This window comes from Mobula hypostoma, chromosome 20, assembly GCF_963921235.1.
Source record: "Mobula hypostoma chromosome 20, sMobHyp1.1, whole genome shotgun sequence".
Classification (NCBI taxonomy): domain Eukaryota; kingdom Metazoa; phylum Chordata; class Chondrichthyes; order Myliobatiformes; family Myliobatidae; genus Mobula; species Mobula hypostoma.
Window position 1 is genome coordinate 20,525,503 of NC_086116.1, and position 15,070 is coordinate 20,540,572.

The window sequence follows — 15,070 nt, forward strand, 5'->3', positions numbered from 1 at the left end:
AGTGATGAAGGAACGACTGACTTTTAAACCTCTAATGTCGGAATGCTATCAAAAAAATCTCAAACCGGCACTATTGTATCCTGCACGTATCAGAATCTCTCTTCCCGATGGAAATCGTCGTGTTTTCCATTCTACGACTGCTGCCCGAAGCTTTTTGGATGATAAGTTCCCTTCTGATACAGATACCCTCTCTTAATCTGTGTCAGGTGCTTCCAGCACCAATTCTTTTTTCTTCTGGTGTTTTCTTTATAAAATGAACCTCTTATTATCACGCGATGAAGGTTTATTTTAAGTCTAAGATTTTTGTTCTTTATTTAATACTATAGTTGTTACTCTATAACTTATATAGATTATTTATCTTCTGTAAATTAACATCAGTTTTTTTTAGTTAACCTTTTGTTTTAACTTTTCCTTTTTCGTTATTATTTATGATATGATTCGACGATCATTTTTAGTTATATGTTTCCTACTTTTGGTTTTTGCATAACCAAAATGGCGACTTGTCTTTCTTTTTGCTTAACCTCCTTTGTTTCTTTTTTGGGACGCCATGTTCCTATGCTTCTTCTTCCCATAATCCTTCTTTCATTTTAGAAGCGATTTTTTATTTATTCGTTTATAACTAATTATATGTACTGACTGCTTTTTTAATTTATATATTTTACTAATTTTTATTATGTAGATTAATTATTATATTGGTTATTTTTTACATGCATTAGTTTCTGGGAGATCTTTTATCTAACATATATTTTTGGAGTTGCCCCCTGCAGAAATGGGGTTAGAATTAGTTTTAGTTAGAGCTTTCTTCAGCCATTTCTGGCTTAGTTCGGGGTTCTTGGGGATGGGGGGGTGGGTCAGTCTTTTTCTTTTTTAATTTTTTCTATTGGGCTGTTTCAGAACTACCAAGATGTCCGCAGTGTCGAGATTTCCGGTTCCTCTCTAATCATGTATTCCTCTTCCGGTTTTATGAGTTCACATTGTGGTTAACCCTTTTCTTACCAAAGGGTTAACTCTTAGTTATGGCTCATACTATTAATTTTGTTTCTTGGAACACAAATGGTTTAAACCATCCTATAAAACGGAAAAAGGTTTTCAAAGTGTTCCAAAGACTGAATGCTCATATTATTTTTGCACAAGAGACTCGTAAGGAAAGAGGATAATCAACGCTTCTTTAAGTTTTGGAAAGATCAACAATACCACTCAAATGCTCAAGCCAAAATTAAAGGCGTTTCAATTTTTATTGATCCTTCAATTACATTTATTCATCAAGACATTATTTCGGATCCTAATGGCAGATTTTTGTTAATTACTGGGGTACTTTTTAATAAAAAGGTCGCTATGTATTTTTGATATTATTTCAACGGTTTTAAATATAGACTTACAACCGCATCCAATTACTGCTATTTTTGGACTACCAATGATAGATTTAAATAATTTAACCTCTTCATCACAAAGAATGATTGCATTTCTTACTTTAATGGCCAGAAGGTCTATTTTATTGAATTGGAAAGAGATTAACCCTCCTAAGGTATTTCATTGGTTTTCACAAACTATGCTGTGTTTGAATTTGGAGAAAATTAGAACTGCAGTTTATGACCCTTCCATCAAGTTTGAAAAAACTTGGAGGCCATTCATTCAGCGTTTTCACTTAATGTAATATCTTTATTTCCAAACCTATTCTATTTCTCTGTATTGTTGTTGGAGGGGAATGGAGTTGTCGGCACTAAGATTTTCTTCTTTTTCATTTTTAAGTTTTTAGATTTGCCCAAGTCTTTTAGTTTAGTTGATCAATTTTGTCTTTCTTTTGGGTTGGGATTTTTTTTTGGTTTTGTTTTTTTTTCTTTTTCATGTTTTTTTTTAGTTTTTTTTTGATCTGTATTATCCGTTGTTAGTTTTATATGATTGGGAGTTTTGTCAAATTTCAATATTGGACTTTACGATTACTGTTTGTAAGTGTAACAATTTATCTCCTATTATTTGTATCATTGCTATGTTTTGTTTATATATTCTAAAATTAATAAAGAGATTGAAAAAGAAAGAGATTAAGGGAGCTAGGGCTTTACTCTTTGGAGAGAAGGAGGATGAGAGGAGACATGATAGATGTGTACAAGATTAGAAGAGGAATAGATAGAGTGGATAACCAGCACCTCTTCCCCAGGGCACCACTGCTCAATACAAGAGGACATGGCTTTATGGTAAGGGATGGGAAGTTCTAAGGGGATATTAGAGGAAGGTTTTTTACTCAGAGAGTGGTTGGTGCGTGGAATGCACTGCCTGAGTCAGTGGTGGAGGCAGATACACTAGTGAAGTTTAAGAGACTACTAGACAGATATATGGAGGAATTTAAGGTAGGGGTTTATATGGGAGGCAAGGTTTGAGGGTCTGCACAACATTGTGGGCCGAAGGGTCTGTACTGTGCTGTACTGTTCTATGTTCTATCAACACCACGGAAAGGCTTTTGGAGTAGGTGCAAAGATTAATATAAGACCATAAGATACAGTAGCAGAAGTAGGTCATTTGGCCTCTTGAGTCCGCTCCACATTCAATCATGGGCTGATCCAATTCTTCCAATCATCCCTACTCCCCTGCCTTCTGCCCATACCCTTTGATGCCCTGGCTAATCAAGAACCTATCTATCTCTGCCTTAAATGCACACAATGACTTAGCTTCCACAGCCACTTGTGGCAACAAATTCCACAGGTTTACCACACTCTGACTAAAGTAATTTCTCTGCACCTCTGTTGTAAATAGACATACTTCAATCCTGAAGTCATGCCCTCTTGTCCTAGACTCCCCGACCATGGGGAATAATTTTGCCATATCTAATCTATTCAGGCCTCTTAACATTTGGAATGTTTCTATGAGATCCTCCCTCATTCTCCTGAACTCCAAGGAATACAGTCCAAGAGCTGCCAGATGTTCCTCATATGGTAACCCTTTCATTTCTGGAATCATTCTCGTGAATCTTCCCTGAACCCTCTTCAATGTCAGTATATCCCTTCTAAAAACTGCACACAATTCCTGCCCTTATATGCTATACCTCCAGAAATAAATGCCAACATTGCATTTGCCTTCTTCACCACTGACTCAACCTGGAGGTTAACCTTCAGGGTATCCTGCACAAGGACTCCCAAGTCCCTTCTCATCTCTGCATTTTGAATTCTCTCCCCATCTAAATAATAGTCTGCCAGTTTATTTCTTCCACCAAAGTGCATGACCATATACTTTCCAATGTTGTATTTCATTTGCCACTTCTTTGCCCATTCCCCCAGACTATCTGAGTCTCTCTGCAGGCTCTCTGTCTCCTCAACACTACCCGCTCCTCCTCCAATATTAAAGTGAAATTAGAGTAGCAAACTGAGTGTTACGGAAAAATATGGGAGATGGAAGCAATCAAACCCACGATATGTTATAGATATATACTAAGGAAAGGTTAGTCTGTGAAGAACAAACAACTAACACTTGTGTAAAGATGGAGAGTGCATAAATCATAATAGCTGGATATCATGTATCTCAGCCTTTTAAAAGAAAGAAGAGAGGAAATACTTACATTTTCCCATTACTTCCATTTTTCAAAGTTGCTTGGTTATGGACAAGGTGCCAGAGGGCTGGAAACTTACTTATATAAGCCTGATTAAAATAGAGAAAATGAAAGTGGCTACAGGGTTGAGATTAGCCAAAGGCAAATTGTCCAGAAAACTCTGACAGATGGCGTAAATCAACATTGAAACAAGGGATGTTAATGTGGATTTGTTAAGGAAACTTTTTTTGAGGTAACAAAATTCAAGATTGTTTATGTAAAGGAGAACAAAATGACCGTTACTCCAGATCTGATGCTGCTAAAGAACGCAATAAAACACAATAAATAATAAACACAAGGAAGTCTGCAGATGCTGGAGGAACTCAGCAGGTCAGGCAGCTTCTATAGATCATCGATGTTTCAGGGGAGCCCTGTTCTTTAAAGAAGGGGAACATATCCGATGAATAGAAGGAGGTGGAGGATAAATGCGTGGCTGAGGGATTGGAGCGGGAGGCAGGGATTCAGATTTCTGGGTCATTGGGACTTCTTTTGGGGCAGGTGTGACCTGTACAGAAAGGACAGGTCGCCCTTGAATCTGAGGGGGACCAATATCCTGGCGGGGAGGTTTGATAAGGCTATTGTGGAGAGTTTAAACTAGGATTGCAGAGGGATGGGAACCGAACTGAAGTGACAGAGGAAAGGGAAGTTGGCTCACAAATAGAGAAAGCTTGGAGACAAGCAAAATGGAGGATAGTCAGGTGATAGAGAAGGGACGCGCTCAGATCAATGGTTTGAGATGTGTCTATTTTAATCCGAGGAGTATTATGAATAAAGCTGCTGAGCTTAGAACATGGATCAGCACTTGGAGCTATGATGTTGTGGCCATTACTTGGATGGTGCAGGGGGAAATGGCTACTTCAAGTGCTAGGCTTTAGATGTTTCAGAAAGGACAGGGAGGGAGGCAAAAGAGGTGGGGGCGTGGCACTGTTGATCAGGGATAGTGTCATAGCTGCAGAAAAGGAGGAAGTCATAGAGGAGTTGTCTACAGAGATTCTGTGGGTGTAAGTTAGGAACAGGAAGGAGTCAATAACTCCACTGGGTGTTTTTTATAGACCACCCAATAGTAACAGAGAGCAGATAGGGAGACAGATTCTAGAAAGGTGTAATAATAACAGGGTTGTTGTGGTGGGAGATTTTAATTTCCCAAATATTGATTGGCATCTTCCTAGAGTGAGGGGTTTAGATGGGTGGAGTTTGTTAGGTGTGTTCAGGAAGGTTTCTTGACACAATATATAGATAAGCCTACAAGAGGAGAGGTGGTACTTGATCTGGTATTGGGAAATGAACCTGGTCAGGTGTCAGGCCTCTCAGTGGGAGAGGATGTGCTGGAGCTTTTGGAAAGATTTAAGTTGGATAAGTCACCAGGACTGGATGGAATCTACCCCAGGCTACTGTGGGAAACAAGGGAGGAGATTGCTGAGCCTCTAGCGATGACCTGTGTATCATCAACGGGGGCGAGAAAGGTTCCAGAGGATGGGAGGGTTGCAGATGTTGTTCCCTTATTCAAGAAAAGGAGTAGGGATAGCCCAGGAAATTATAGACCAGTGAGTCTTACTTCAGTGGTTGGTAAGTTGATGAAGAAGATCCTGAGATGCAGGATTTATGAACATTTGGAGAGGCATAATATGATTGGGAATAGTCAACATGGCTTTGTCAAAGGCAGGTCATGCCTTATGAGCCTGATTGAATTTTTTGAGGATGTGACTAAACACATTGATGAAGGTAGAGCGGTAGATATAGTGTAAATGGATTTCAGCAAAGCATTTGATAAGGTACCCCATGCAAGGCTTATTGAGAAAGTAAGGAGGCATGGGATCCAAGGGGACATTGTTTTGTGGATCCAGAATTGACTTGCCCACAGAAGGCAAAGATTTTTTGTAGATGGGTCATATTCTGCATGGAGGTCGGTGACCAGTGGTGTGCCTCAGGGATCTGTTCTGGGACCTCCTACTCTTGGAGATTTTTGTAAATGACCTGGATGAGGAAGTGGAAGGATGGGTTAGTACATTTGCTGATGATACAAAGGTTGGAGGTGTTGTGGATAATGTGGAGGGCTGTCAGAGGTTACAGCGGGACATTTACAGGATGCAAAACTGGGCTGAGAAGTGGCGGATGGTGTGAGGTGGTTCAGTTTGGTAGGTGAAATATGATGGCAGAATGTAGCTTTAATGTTAAGACTCTTGACAGTGTGGAGGATCAAAGGGATCTTGGGATGCAAGTCCATGGGATACTCAAAGCTGCAATGCAGATTGACTCTGTGGTTAAGAAGGCAAACGGTACATTGGCCTTCATCAACCGTGGGATTGAGTTCAAGAACCAAGAGGTAATGTTGCAGCTATATAAGACCCTGGTCAGACCCAACTTGGAGTACTGTGCTCAATTCTGGTCACCTCACTACAGGAATGACATGGAAACCATAGAAAAGGTGCAGAGGAGGTTTACAAGGATGTTTAAAAACGTAAACACGAGGAATTCTGCAGATGCTGGAAATTCAAGCAACCCACATCAAAGTTACTGCTGAAAGCAGCAGGCCAAGAAGCATCTCTAGGAAGAGGGACAGTCAATGTTTCGGGCCGAGACCCTTCGTCAGGACTAACTGAAGGAAGAGCTAGTAAGGGTTTTGAAAGTGGGAGGGGGAGGGGGAGGGGGAGATCCAAAATGATAGGAGAAGACAGGAGGGGGCGGGATGGAGCCAAGAGCTGGACAGATGATTGGCAAAAGGGATATGAGAGGATCATGGGACAGGAGGCCCAGAGAGAAGGAAAAGGGGTAGGGGAAAAAATAACCCAGAGGATGGGCAAGGGGTATAGTCAGAGGGACAGAGGGGAAAAAAGGAGAGAGAGAGAAAGAATGTGTGTATATAAATAAATAACGGATGGGGTACGAGGGGGAGGTGGGGCATTAGCGGAAGTTAGAGAAGTCCGTCTGGGTAGCCTCCATCCTGATGGCATGAACATTGACTCATCTAACTTCCGCTAATGCCCCACCTCCCCCTCGTACCCCATCGGTTATTTATTTATATACACACATTCTTTCCCTCTTTCTCTCTCCTTTTTTCCCCTCTGTCCCTCTGACTATACCCCTTGCCCATCCTCTGGGTTTTATTTCCCCCCCTCCCCCTTTTCCTTCTCCCTGGGCTTCCTGTCCCATGATCCTTCCCTTTTGCCAATCACCTGTCCAGCTCTTGGCTCCATCCCTCCCCCTCCTGTCTTCTCCTATCATTTTGGATCTCCCCTCCCTCTCCCACTTTCAAATCTCTTACTAGCTCTTCCTTCAGTTAGTCCTGACGAAGGGTCTCGGCCTGAAACGTCGACTGTACCTCTTCCTAGAGATGCTGCCTGGCCTGCTGCGTTCACCAGCAACTTTGATGTGTGTTACAAGGATGTTGCCTGGATTGGGGAGCATGCCTTTTGAGAATAGGTTGAATGAACTCGGTCTTACCAACTGATCTCAGTGTGGTATGGCAATTGTCCCATATTGGACCGCAAAGCACTCCAGCGTGTGGTGAAACCTGCCCAGCAGATTATCGGCACCCAGTTGCCCACCATTGAGAACATCTACCATAAACGTTGCCTCGGCAGGGCGAAAAGCATTATCAAAGATGCATCTCACCCTAACCATGGACTTTTTACACTCCTCCCATCCACTCCCACACCAGCAGGCACAGGAAGAGCTTCATCCCTGAGGCTGTGACCCTGCTGAACTTCACATCACAGCGTTAAGCAGTATCGCATCCATATTGTACTGTCTCAGTACTTTTATATTTGTGTGCTATAGCACTTACTTTTTATTCACAGTTATTTTGTAAATAACACTATTCTTTGCAGTTCTGGTCAGATGCTAAATGCATTTCATTGGCTTTATAGAACATAGAATAGTACAGCACATTACAGGCCCTTCAGCCCACAATGTTGTGCAGACCCTCAAACCCTGCCTCCCATATAAGCCCCTGCCTTAAATTCCTCCATATATCTGTCTAGTAGTCTCTTAAACTTCACTAGTGTATCTGCCTCCACCACTGACTCAGGCAGTGCATTCCACGCACCAACCACTCTCTGAGTAAAAAACCTTCCTCTAATATCCCCTTAGAACTTCTCACTGCTTACCTTAAAGCCATGTCCTCTTGTATTGAGCAGTGGTGCCCTGGGGAAGAGGCGCTGACTATCCACTCTATCTATTCCTCTTATTATCTTGTACACCTCTATCATGTCTCCTCTCATCCTCCTTCTCTCCAAAGAGTAAAGCCCTAGCTCCCTTAATCTCTGATCATAATGCATACTCTCTAAACCAGGAAGCATCCTGGTAAATCTCCTCTGTACCCTTTCCAATGCTTCCACATCCTTCCTATATTGAGGCGATCAGAACTGGACACAATATTCCAGGTGTGGTCTAACCAGAGTTTTATAGAGCTGCATCATTACATCACGACTCTTAAACTCTATCTCTCGACTTATGAAAGCTAACACCCCATAAGCTTTCTTAACTACCCTATCCACCTGTGAGGCAACTTTCAGGGATCTGTGGACATATACCTCCAGATCCCTCTGCTCCTGCACACTACCAGGTATCCTGCCATTTACTTTGTACTCTGCCTTGGAGTTTGTCCTGCCTAGGTGTACCACCTCACACTTCTCCGGGTATCTGTATCTTTGTATCTGTACTCGGCACAATGACAATAAAGTTGAATCTAATCTAATCTAATCTTTTCTCCTTGGAGTGATGGAGGATGAGAAGTGACCTGATAGAGGTGTACAAGATAATGAGAGGCATTGATTCTGTGGATAGTCAGAAGCTTTGTCCAAGGGCTGAAATGGCTGGCATGAGAGGGCTCAATTTTATGGTGCCTGGAAGTAGGTACAGAGGAGATGTCAGGAGTAAGTTTTTTACGCAGAGAGTGGTGAGTGCATGGAACGGGCTGCTGGCAGCGACGGTGGAGGCGGAAACGATAGGGTCTTTTAGAGACTCCTGGATAGGTTCATGGAGCTTAGAAAAATAGAGAGCTATGGATAAGCCTAGGTGGTTCTAAGGTAAGCACATATTTGGCACAACTTTGTGAGCTGTAAGGCCTATATTGTGCTGTAGGTTTTCTATGTTTCTACGTAAACCAAATGCATATAAAAACAAAGGTAATCCGAGAAAATACAATCTGCAATGTACAAACACAAGGAATATTGAGGGGAATAGAGTATTTAATGTAATATGCTCAGTACTAGCAGGTTTATCACAACAGCAAAGACCTTTGATCCAATAAAAGTGGTAGTGGATTAAACTTTTCAAAATGAATTTTATTGATTGGAGGTTTTCACAGAGCTCAGGACTTAGCCTCTACATTTTCATAATATGTTTTAGTGAATTTATTCCGGTAGTTCAGAAATAGAGTTATAGAATTCCTTCTCTGCTGGGTGACATAAAAATGTAAATGTTATTTCAGATTTGTTAAGATACGAAATATACTCATCTGTGTCATCTGTTGATCGAGAAGCAGAATTAACATTTCAGGTTGTTGCCTCTTCACTAAACTTGATCAATCATTGTAATAGCATTATCTTAAATTACTTTTTTAGAAATGGGTATGAAAATGAGATATGTTCTTCTGCGAGTGCCGGATCTGCAATATCATTTTGATGTTCAAGGGGCAAACTAAAAATTTAATTTCAAACTTCCCATCTCCGTAATGTTTTTTCATTTGCAGCTAGTTATCAAATGTTAAATTAGACAATGTTACAATGTTCTGTTATTTGTCTTGCTTTAGAAGTTTTGAAGGATGGATCTAACATTGAAAAAGGTTGCTTTCAAATCCTGATCAATGAAATACCTTTCTTTAGAAAATGGAGTCCTATCTTAAATATAATTATTTAAACTATGAAGGGGCTTGATTTAAAATGGTCTAACAAAGTTGATTTCACAGCCAGATCAATATTTACTTGGTTTGTGATTATACATTTTATTGCCTTCCTTCTTTTCTTTAGAAATGTCTTGAGACCATCTCAGCGCATTTTTCTTCTTGTCCAAATCCTTTCATTTACGTACAATTATGCAAAGCGGTCAGCTGTACTTCTCCAAGAAATCCTCAGGATCACTGCCCTGTTTTACAAGAGCTAGCAAATCAGTGCAATGCTGAGAACATTCTGCCCGGTTGGAGGGAAACATCAGGATGTGGTAAGATTTTCTCCATATTGAGAAATTAAATGTATAGTTTATGGTTAAATTTCCCAAATATTGTCACTCTGAAATAGCACAGTGGCAGATAGGCATTTGTACTAACTGAATGTGTGAAGTGCATTAATTTTCCTTTCCAGAAATTCCTAAGTGCCCTGGGAATCTGACCTACAATGATGCTGGTCAACCAATTATTCCAACTTGTACAAATCCAGATCCACAACAGATTGACACTCTTGAACATACTTGTGAATGTCCAAGTGGTAAGAGTACTTTTGACTTATGGCTGATTCATTATGATGGACTTATTGAAGCAGAATATGCTGATGGCTAGCCAGAAAGCCCATAGAGAACTGCCAGCTATCCACAGTACATTCTAGACTTAAGTAACTGTACACTGCAGTGCAGAGGTTTGGAAATGCGTCTGACCTGCCATTCAGTTTCCAAGTTCAAATTCACTCCTGGGAACTTCTGTTGTTGCTTAGCTGTGTGACTGAATAAATTTTATATCTGGCTTCCCAAGCTCTCACCGGCCATCCATTTGTATAGTGTTGGTAACCTTCATTTGAAAGGTAAATTTTGGGAATTCTTTAAAATTTTACTGTGCCTTTAATTGATTGATAATGGCTTATTATGTCTTTATGTTTTCTTTTAATAATATCTTATTAATATTTTCCAAATTTCCAATGTGTCGGATCACCAGAATAATTTAGATATAGTGAAAAAAACATATACACTGCTAGAAGCCAACAGGATGGGGCTGGCCAGCCTATGGCTCCTGAACATTCTACTTAGCTGAATGGCAGTTGCGTTGGAAGTCTTATGATCGTTAGGAGGCATTTTGTTGTAAAACATTATTATGGTGGTGAAATTGGATATAATGAGGGAAGACTTGAATAATTTTAGGCAAACACTCCTTAAAAGTCTCAATGGAGGATAAAAATAAAGCTTCTGATAAATATATGATAGTTAAAGATTTCTGTCCACTGTTGTGGGCATACACAGTGATCATGGTGTTGTGCCCATAACTGTTAAGGTTATACTGCAAACCTCAATGACAATGAAACCAAGTTGTTAGTCACAGCTGAATCATTATTGCACACTCTATATTAAAAACTGTATGGGCTGGGTCCAGAGGTGGGGTGAAGTTGGTGGGTGGCGGAGATGGGTAGCACCGGGGGAGAGGCTCAGCAGTCACTACGTTCTGGTGATTACAGATTAATTCACCCGCCTAGTGATCAGTGTTGTCTTGTGGGGTTTGGAGGTTGGGACTCAGCCAATTAAAGGAAGATTCCAGAACAATTTGGCAGTTGAGCGGTCATGCGTTGCAGCCTGAGATTGATGAAGTGACGGAAGGTGCTAGAGGTGGGATTAACAGATGCACTTTAGAACAAGAACTGTTTTCTTTCCCTCACTGCAAATTGCTCCTTAATCCCCTTGTCTTGGTACCTGAACTATAGTGAGATATTCATAACCAACATTTCTCGTTCCACAATGAGCATTATTTCAGATTTAAATCTTTCCATATCCCAACTTCTTTGCACCCCATGAAAATACAATGGATACAAATGTTTGCCCAGAGTTTAATGCTAATGAGACTGACCCCTAATTTCTTTCATTGTCAAAAAAGCCAAAGACACTAGCACAAATTCTAGAAAATCTTATAAGGTATTACAATACTGAAACTATAAAATCATTCACACTATTTAGGCCAGCAGCAATAAATAAATATCTAACATTAGAATGCACAGTAGTTTTTTATATTTATATTAATATTTCTTTTTACATACTTATGCAAGAAGTGCAGATTCTTATGAAAATTCACCCACTAGAAATTCCACAAGGTTTATATTGTATATAAGTCTGATCAACTTAGCAAGAATATACATACTTTGCAGGAGATTCAATGAAAGATAATTGGATTGATTCCTGGAACAAGACTTTGGCCTCTAAGGTTGGGATGCAGGGGTCACAGTTTCAAAATAAGAGATTGGCTTTGCAGGGCAAATATGTTCATTTCAATTCATCAAACTTTTCTGGGTTGCTGCCACTTGGCTCCCAGACCACATCCAAGTGCCCCCTCTCCCTTTCTAGCCATTACAAAAATCCATAAGGAATTTTGATTTATGATGCACAGTGAAAGAAAACTAGGAACTGCAAATTCAAAGCAGTAATAAATAATTGCAAAAATATTCAAATGTATTTCAAAGTTCAAAGTCAATGTATTATCAAAGTACATATACATCATCATATACAACCCTGAGATTAATTTTCTTGCAAGCAAATTTAAAGCTGCAAATGAAATTATTTCTTTATTTAATTACAGTAAAAATTATTTTCATAAACAATTTTAGAGCTTACATTATTAGTCCAACTATTCATTGCTTTTCACCTTTCAATGAGATGGATGGGCTTTGTGCAGTAATATCAGCTTTTCTTTTCAATATCATGATGAATGTCATTCAGAAAGTGTATCAGAACCCCATGTTCAGTAATTTGCAGTCTGTTTCATTGCTTTGAAAGAAGTTGAGTGCCTGTAAATGAAACCACACACCACTAAATATGATGTTGGAAAGGCATTAAAGAACTTCTTGAACTTTTTTTTCATAGTGCAGGATAGTATTCAGGGTTTTCTTTCTGCAACCAAAAGTTTTGATATGATTTTTTGAACATTGGTTTTAGCTCAAAGTCATTTTGCAGCAAGATCAGTTCTTCCTCCATCTTTCCTGTTAATTCCTCATTACAAGTGTTCAGGAATGGATTTATGATCCAATCTGGAATTTGGATCAAGAGAAAATCCTGCAATCTCTCTGACATATCTTTATGCAGCTCACATAGGTGGGAACAGTATAATTGAAGATCATCATCTGGTATCCTTTCTTTCTTTTCCAATTCAGAAAGGCACGGAAATTGAAAAGTTTGTTTCAGCCAATGTTACACTTCCAAATAAAGGAGTGCCACATTGCGTTTCAACAACTATAACATGCTTCAAGCAAAGTCAGAGGGATGGTGACTTAGCAAGAGATTAGCTGATTACATGATCATTATGAGGCACAGAGGATCAAATGCTTATAACAAATAATTAATTTCTTAAATTGAGGCTGTAATTTCTTGCTACCATGCATCCCCCCACTGTCCTTTTATCTTTATCATCTCCTTAGAAACTCCCAACACCCCTAGGGGGAGGGGATATAACCCACTTTGGGAATCACTGACTTCATGGATATTGACGCTTTGATATTCTCTACCTGAAGAAGAGTGTGAAGGCTCATGCTGAGACAAATAAGTCGGAGATTGATTATTTTTTTATATAGTGATCAAGTCAAGGTATATAGGAATGCTGCAGAAAAGTGGCTCCAAGATGAACTATCAGCCATAACATTAGTGAACAATGGAACAGTAATGTGGATCAAAGTACCTCCTCCAGTTTCAGTTCTTGTATCTTTGCTTTCCTTTATTGCCATTCAACAGCATTCTTTCAATGAATGGAAATTTCCTTTGTCTAACAAATGTCAAAATCCGAGTTTAAATACATCATCCAATTTCAATTTCCAAATTAGTCAAAAATATTATAGTAAGCTCTTCAGTTGTGAAACTCTCAAACATTGCCTCAGTCATGAAACAATGCATTAACTAGGTATTCTATCTGTTTCAGGCACCATTCTTGATAATATAAGACGTAAGAATGAATGCATTAAAAGATCAGATTGTCCATGTGAATATGATGAAGAGATTTATAATTCTGGAGCCAACAGAAGCTCTCTTTGTGAAACATGGTAATAGCTTCTAATCTATCCCATTTTGAATCATTCATTCACTCACCTATCAAATATTTCTCTAAAAGAATTGGCCTTTTTTTTCTCAGTACTTGCAGCAGTGGGATATGGGTATGTACTCAAAAGGAGTGCCCCAGGAGATGCAGAGTGGAGGAAGGAACACATATTTCAACATTTGATGGGAAAAGCTATAATTTGAGAAAAGATTGCACATACATTGCAGTTCAGGTAAGTGAGACATCTGTTGTAGGGATAACTATGGTATTAATTCTTGTTCGATACGTTTAAATCTATACATTCTAAAACCTCCTTTTGTAAATCCTATAGGGAATTTCCTGGAGAGTGATGATTCAATTGCATTTATGCCACAAAGCAACTGAACATATATGCCTAAGGCATGTTGGAGTTTACAGGAATCAGGTATTGATTTACGATGTTGTTTAGTGTTCTATTACAATTTTTAATGGTATTTGAAAACAATATTTTGTTTTATAGACCTTCTATGAATTCAATAACAATGGTGACGTTACTTTGGATAGAGAAGACATTGCACTTCCGTTGAAAAGGGGTATGAGCAAAGTTAAATTAAATTCAATTTCCTTAAAGATGAAACTATTATTATGTTAAACCAACATTTTTTTAATTTCACAGATGGAACTATAATATTCAAGCAATCATCACATTTCATTCAATTTGAAACAACACACGGGTTGAAAATGCAAATACAAATTTCTCCCATTATGCAGCTTTACATTTCACTGCCGAATAATAAAGATCAAAGTTTAAAAGGTAAGGCTAAATGATAATTTACAAGTGAACAAGATTTGAATTAATTAACCGTAATGTGTAATCTAGTAGCTTCAGAGTGAGTTAATTTAACCAAAGTTAAGCATTTTGATACAGGTAATACTGTATAAAAAATATTTTGAATCCATCAACTTCAACACAGGCATGAGGTCATGTCACCCCAAAACATTGAGCAGTTAGTCATAACAGCCATTGAAAATCGAACTGATGTTCACCTTCAATAAAATGAATCCTCAATACCTATTTCTTTAAGGGAAATGAAAAGATTCATTGTGATTGTCAAGATTCCGTTTAGCTGTGTGCAGGAAAGGTTGCCAGATCTTAAAGATCACATCCAAATGTCTGTCAAAAGCCTTCTATGAAAAATGTTTGTAAGGCATTGAAGGCCAATGTGATCGATGATGTGTGTGGTCACTTCCCTCACAATCCACTGTTGTGTTGGAGTTCCATGGCATAGATAGCCCTGCTTTACTGTGAGCTGCAGGAAAGTCAGTAGGGTAAGGACAACAAATAAGTATAGTGCAGTACATAAAGTGAGAAGGCTGCAAAGAATAGTGGAGTATGGAAGATGATTGAATATGTTGAGCATTCAAACCTGAGGTAACTGAGAGTAGAACAAATGCTGTGACCAAACACTGAAAGAATGGCCATTTAATTCAGTATGGTGGGGTGTCTGACAATATGATGTCATTTCAAATGTTTCTAATATTGAATAGACTTCAAACTGATACAGGTTTGTGATTAATGCACC

The 15,070-nt window shown here is 39.2% G+C and overlaps 1 protein-coding gene across 1 annotated transcript in view; it reads left to right on the top strand.

Moving 5' to 3' along the window:
- LOC134359366 (mucin-2-like) overlaps positions 1 to 15,070 on the top strand; it is a 113,547-nt gene that overhangs the window by 28,412 nt on the left and 70,065 nt on the right. The window contains exons 8-14 of the mRNA XM_063072502.1: positions 9,547 to 9,736; positions 9,877 to 9,999; positions 13,392 to 13,512; positions 13,602 to 13,740; positions 13,840 to 13,932; positions 14,008 to 14,080; positions 14,164 to 14,301. Coding sequence (XP_062928572.1) covers positions 9,547 to 9,736; positions 9,877 to 9,999; positions 13,392 to 13,512; positions 13,602 to 13,740; positions 13,840 to 13,932; positions 14,008 to 14,080; positions 14,164 to 14,301 — 877 coding nt within the window. The remainder of the gene's footprint in view (positions 1 to 9,546; positions 9,737 to 9,876; positions 10,000 to 13,391; positions 13,513 to 13,601; positions 13,741 to 13,839; positions 13,933 to 14,007; positions 14,081 to 14,163; positions 14,302 to 15,070) is intronic.